At 34.6% G+C, this 6,112-nt stretch overlaps 2 protein-coding genes across 2 annotated transcripts in view; one reads left to right on the top strand and one right to left on the bottom strand.

Annotated features, from left to right (window-relative positions):
• Window positions 1-6,112, top strand: part of LOC118734420 (eye-specific diacylglycerol kinase-like) — a 325,708-nt gene that overhangs the window by 221,032 nt on the left and 98,564 nt on the right. The window lies entirely within an intron of this gene.
• On the bottom strand, window positions 3,468-5,409 carry LOC118732963 (farnesol dehydrogenase). Its single transcript, XM_036462099.1, has 2 exons — window positions 4,586-5,409; window positions 3,468-4,482 (listed from the first exon to the last, which is right to left on the bottom strand). The coding sequence occupies exons 1-2, from the start codon at window positions 5,156-5,158 to the stop codon at window positions 4,306-4,308; spliced, it is 750 nt and encodes a 249-aa protein (XP_036317992.1). The 5' UTR covers window positions 5,159-5,409; the 3' UTR covers window positions 3,468-4,305.

Raw genomic sequence — 6,112 nt, 5'->3', positions numbered from 1 at the left:
ATATGTGTTATGCCTGCGCGTTGAAGTGAAATATTACCTTCGCTCTTTGGCCTTCCACCTTTCACCTTTGCCCCTGTTGCTCTTTATTCCTTTTTTAAAGCGTATCCTAATTTTTGAGTTGCTCATTATGTCGCTACAGGCATAAAAACTGCGCAGCGACAATTGATGCCTACTTCCATGCATACTTGTATATAATATGTTATACATGCATGTGCATTAGGGTGGTTCAAAATTAGTAAAATCGGAATTTTAATGCACTCACCCCCTATTTTTTTTTTGTACACAAAAATTATTTGGAGGTCGCTGGGAATAAATTAAGTTTTCGTATTCGAATTCTTATAAATCAATATTTTTCGATCGGTAGACTCTGGTTCCCTTCAGAAGACTTCCAATAATAATATCCAATTGTTTATTTAATCACTTATTAATACTAAAGAATTTTTTATTTATCCCCCATTGCATTTTCTGGCATTCTCGGGAGGTTTTGGGGGACCTATAAAATATATTTACTATGAAAAAATAGTTATATAGATACTTGGGTATTATTATTGGGAATCTTCCGAAGAGAAACAGAGTTTTCCGATCGAAAAATAAATTCTATACCATTCCTACGAAATATGGTTTTTTACAAATATAAAAAACATGGAAAACATTGAGCGCTTTGAGCGACCTCTAAAAAGCTTTTTTATTTCAAAACAAAATTTTTTTCTATATAAAAATTCCGACTTTACTTTTTTTACATGCATTTTTGGACCACCCTAATGCACATACATGGGGATGTGACACATGAATGACAGAATAAGACTCTGGGTTTCGGGTTAAAATATACAACATTCAGCCAGGCCGCGTTTATATCCGGAAACGGCAAAAAGCAACGATGAGAACAAAGATCAGTGGAGTGAAAAAAAGACAGCGAGTTTATATAAGCGTGGTAAAAATACAAGGTCATGAAAATATGTGCGTGTTTGAGCGCGTTAATGTTGCGTATTGTTTAACTTAGCGTAAAAAAGTTTCGAATAAGCAACCAAATTTCGTGTTGTCGCCTTTAACATTCAAAGGCGCACACCATGCACTTACACGCACTTGTCATCATCATCACGCAGGTAAGGATTTAACCCACTCTCGTAAATACAAACATATGTATGTACATGCATGTATATTTGTATGCACTTACCCAGCAAAAAACACGATTACCAATGACAATGGAATCGAACTAGCATTTCACTTGAAGAAGGCGTTAGTTAATTTAACATGGGCATGTCATTAAAAAAAATAATTCACAGAAATCAACGGAATTTTTTACAAACTTGAAACCTGCACTTCGTTATACTAGAATTAAATGGGCTATAACACTGCATGTCAACATTTTTTCTAAAGATTCCGATAAAAAATTTGAGAGTTTGGTGATAATTTGCAGAATTTTTACAACTTTTGTACAAAAGATTAAAATCTGAAAAAAATTGAAATTTTTTATAATTTTGGTACAAAGTTTGAATTCTGGATTTTTGTTGTAAAACCAGCTAGACTTTTATAAGAAAAAAATATAAAAAAATTAAACAAACAAAACAGAAAAAGCCCAAAACTGGTCAATATATTGCACTTCTATTAGGTTGAAGGTGTTTCACGTTTAGTCCATACAAAGTGTGTTCGACGATTTTCTTTTATATAGAGAACACTGTCAGCAAAACAAAAATTTCCAAAAATCAAAGGGGGAACTTTTGGCAGCTTAAAACTTGCACCAAAATTAAATCGGCTACAAAACTGCATACCAAAAGTTGTTCTAAAGATTCTAATTAAAAAGTTTGAAATCTTTGTCAAAATTTCCAGAATTTTTATAATTTTTGTATAAAGATTAAAATCTGAATGTATTTGGTATTTGTTGTATAACCAGCTAGACTTTCATACAAAATTATCAAAAATTAAATTACCAAAAGACAAATAGCTAAAACCGATCAAAGTAGTTATCGCACTCCTATTATTTTGTGGACCACTGTACATATATGTATACATATTACATACATGCATGTACATTTTTTTGCGACATTCTCACCTGTGGTATATTGTTGCTGTTTACAGCCGACATAGTTTGCTTACTTTTCGCATTCTTACGTTCTTTTTAACTTTTTAATTAAACTTGATTATAACTTGAAGGTGCCTGTGTGTCAAACTTTTTTTGCATATATACACACATGCATACTTTTAAGCTATTTGAGTAATGCCCCAGGCGTTTCATTGCACTTACATATATGTAAGTATACTTAAGTAAGTAAGTATACTTACTTGAAAAGTTCAGCTCCAATGGTTTATGCAATTTATTATCTACGTTGGATCGAGGCTTACAAATTTTCGCATTTTCATCAGCTTTGCGCTTTTTGGTGTTATTTTATGCTTTACTTTCATTTAATTTTCTGCTGTGAACTAAAAAAGTTACTTGTTTCAAAATTATTATTCTGCTAGTTTTTTTATAAAGTCTGACAAAAAACATGCAAGGCCATATTTCAAATTTTGTACAAAAATTTGGAAACTTTGGCAAAGATTCAACAAAATTTTACACTTTTTAATCAGAATTTTGAGAAAAATTTTGGTATTTGCAATTTTATTTTGCAAGTCTTGCGATTTCTAAACAAAAACTGCTGCTTCTTTTAACTTTTCAAAAACTCTAATTTTTCCCCAAATTTTGGCCAAATTTCCCACAGTGCAGTGTAATATAAAAATACCAATTTTATCCCTGAGTTTTGGATCATTATAAATTAAATTTCTTCATGGTTCCACAACTAAATTTCTTATGTTCAAGTGACTCATTCAATCATTCATATAAATAATAATTATTTTAATATTTACAAAATTTATCAATTTGCAATTTTTTTGTGATTTTTTTTTTATAAAAGTAATATTAATTTTATGACCTGTAACCTCTTCAAATTTGGGTTAACATATGTATGCATGCATGTGAACAAAATCTATTTTTATATGGATGAAAATACGCGACACCCTCGACAAAAAAAAAAAATCTCAAAAATTAAGGATAAGTTTTGCTGTTATTAAATTTATTTGATATAACTGATTTTTTGTATATTATTATAACTCGATTTTTTTCCGATTTATATTGTGTATGTACCGGAATTTCAGTTTTTTGAGCAGTGTGGCTAAGGAGTTCATAAATATTTATTCAAAATTGATATATACAATCGCTCTTTAGAAAAAAAGGGGTATTGCAAGAAATTTTAGGAAAATGGGGTGGCACCGCCCACTTATATGATATATGCGTATCTCAAAAACTACTTGGCCGATCTCGACCAAATTTAGTAAACACATTGTGCTCTGAATTACCTTTCATAAATCTATAAAAATATGCAATAATGTTTCTCATAAAAACGAATAAAATTAGGGGGTAGAGTCTTGAAATTTCCAAAAAAGGCATTTTTGATGGGCACCCTAATGTACATCCAATTTACATTTCTGCGTATATTTCTCCATTTATTTTTGTTTTTAACTAGTCTCCTTTAACTGCCTGTTTGAATTATTTAATCGCTTAGAGCTGACATTTATTGTCAATAGAACAGTCAGCATAATTCAATTGCTGCCAAATTTCTATTATTGTTGCAATTAGCCCACAAGCGGCACTCTTGTGTTTCATGCTCTGATTTGTTTTTCGCTCGCACTCTCTACTCGCCTCTAATTAATTTCACATGAAACACTTGTTACTATTAGCTACCTAATTTGCTCATTGGAGGGCACTTATCGCCCGCAAACAATAACAATAGCTGCGAGAGCAACAAATACATATACATAATAAGATTTTATGATTACCAGGTGATGACAATTTAATGACTTCATCGTTTGAAAACAATCAGCTTGGCCGCCGACGGAAACTGGCTAAAATTTTGTGTAGTTCGCGGTTGTACAAATACAAAGTAAACAATAGAAACAAAAAGCAACAACAACAACAAAACACAGCATAATTTCATTTCGTTTAAAGTAAAAATAAATACCACGAGGCTTATATGTAAGTTTGTATATAGTAAACAAGCTACGACGAGTATATATAACGAGTATTATGATAACAGTTTGTTTCAGTGTGTATGTATGGGTGTGTGTGCGTTCGCATTATTCTTCAGTGTGCGATTGTTGGCTCTCCTACCCCTTTGCTTCTGTCCCATTTACTCCGCTGCAAAAGTTGGAAGACCAGGTATGCTGACCTGGTTGGTTACAAGGTAGCGTGGTGGTCCTGTACTAGTATTTAACCCAGTCCCACTTTTTACAGGAATCCTCTTCACATGCTGACACACACACCACTGCACCACTTCAGAACCACTCGCCCAAGGCGCGCAGCGTAATCTCTTGCACCTGTGCATGCGGCGGCGTGGAAAGCGCATAGATGACCGCATTGGCAATATCGTCGGCCTGCAGAATCACATCACCCAACTGCGCCTTGGACTCCTCTGACACGAATTCAGTGGAGACCCAGCCAGGACTGATGTTCTGTGCAAAATTCAAAGAGCCAAAAAAGAAAAAAAAAAAAAGGAGCTGAATGATAATCTACAGTTTGCAATATTCGACTACTGCTCACGGCACACTCACTCACCGTTGTCTTGACTTTTGCTTTTAGCGTTATCAACTCTTGTCGACAAATCTCATTAATCGCGCTCAAAGCAAACTTTGTTGGTGTATAAATATTTAAGCTGGGCTCTTCCATGCCTGGATTGTAGCCCGGCAAGCCGGCTGTGCTGTTAATGAATATCAAATGTCCCGGATAGGCGCGCTTTCGCATGCTTTTGAAAGCATTTTGCAGGCAATAGACTGATCCCAATAAATTCGTATTCACAACATCGAGTACATCACTAATGGGCATATCCACCAGATTGCCTTCGCGTAGAATGCCCGCGTTGTTGATGAGTATGTCAGTGCCGCCCAGTTCCTGCTCGATCCAATCAAATGCGGCATTCACCTGCCTTGCCTGTGCTATGTCGCACTGCTTGAAGTGGAAGAGTTGCTGCTGGTTGTTGGGTAGGGTATGCTTGAGCTCCTCCAAGCGCTGGGAGCGGCGCGCGATGCCCACTACCTTTATGCCCTGGGCCAGAATTAATTTGGCACAGGCGGCACCAATGCCCGAGCTGGCACCGGTTACCACAGCAACGCGATTTCGCCAACGATTCATGTTTTGAAAATTAAGTTTTTTTCAAGTTCAATTAAAAACGATGCCAGGAGCTACCAGCGGCGAGCGGTTGCGACACGGCACGGCTTACTAAGCGCTGAGTAGAAGCAGAGACTGATCGCATAGCGGCCAGATTTGCATTGCATATTTGTAAAATTTGCGAAGAGCAGAGCATTTGGCAGGAACAGATAAGACAACTTGGGTTTTGTTGCTGCATTGACAGATATTAGTGTGTTAGAGGTTGTTTATGATGGATGTATGGATGTACATTAGGGTGGCCCAAAACTGGATGTGAAAAAGTAAGGTCGGAATTTTTATGCTCTCTATACCAAAAAAATATGCCCTTTTTTTTTGAAAAAACAAGTTTTCGTAGAAATGGTATAGAATTCTTGCAAATAAATATTTTCGATTAGAAAACTCTGGTTATCTTCAGGAGACTTCTAGTGCATAGAGACATACGGTGGCGAAAATATAAATAGGGAAGCGACATTTTAATAACTTTTGGCTATTTTCCTTTTGTTTTTTTTTTTTGTAATGTGTATTATGTTTTCACGCAAGTACAGTTAGTTATCAAAAAAAAAAAATAAGCACCGAATTTTGAAACTTTGCACAAAAATTATGACAATTCGATGAATTTTAACATAATTGCATGAAATTTTCAAACTTTTTTATAAGAATGTTTAGAAAAAATGTTGGTATTTTTGGCGGTGTAACGCATTTTTTCCAAACAAAGTATGTATGTATGTTCGACAATTCTTTAACACAAAAAAAAAATTGCCAAAGCTCCACTGTAGGTCCTAGGTTCTTCAAACTTGCACTGTATTGCTCTCAAATTGAATTGTATACTCAAAATACTTCTAAGCAATTTTATTAAAAAGCTCGAATATTTGTTTTTGTCAAAATTATGAAATTCAGGCTTACTTGGTTTTTATTATATAACATACTTTCATAGAAAAA

This window comes from Rhagoletis pomonella, unplaced genomic scaffold, assembly GCF_013731165.1.
Source record: "Rhagoletis pomonella isolate Grant_MI unplaced genomic scaffold, Rhpom_1.0 Rhpom_scaffold_00002, whole genome shotgun sequence".
NCBI lineage: Eukaryota > Metazoa > Arthropoda > Insecta > Diptera > Tephritidae > Rhagoletis > Rhagoletis pomonella.
Note: the sequence above shows the minus strand (reverse complement) of the source record. Positions and strands in the feature narration are given on the sequence as shown.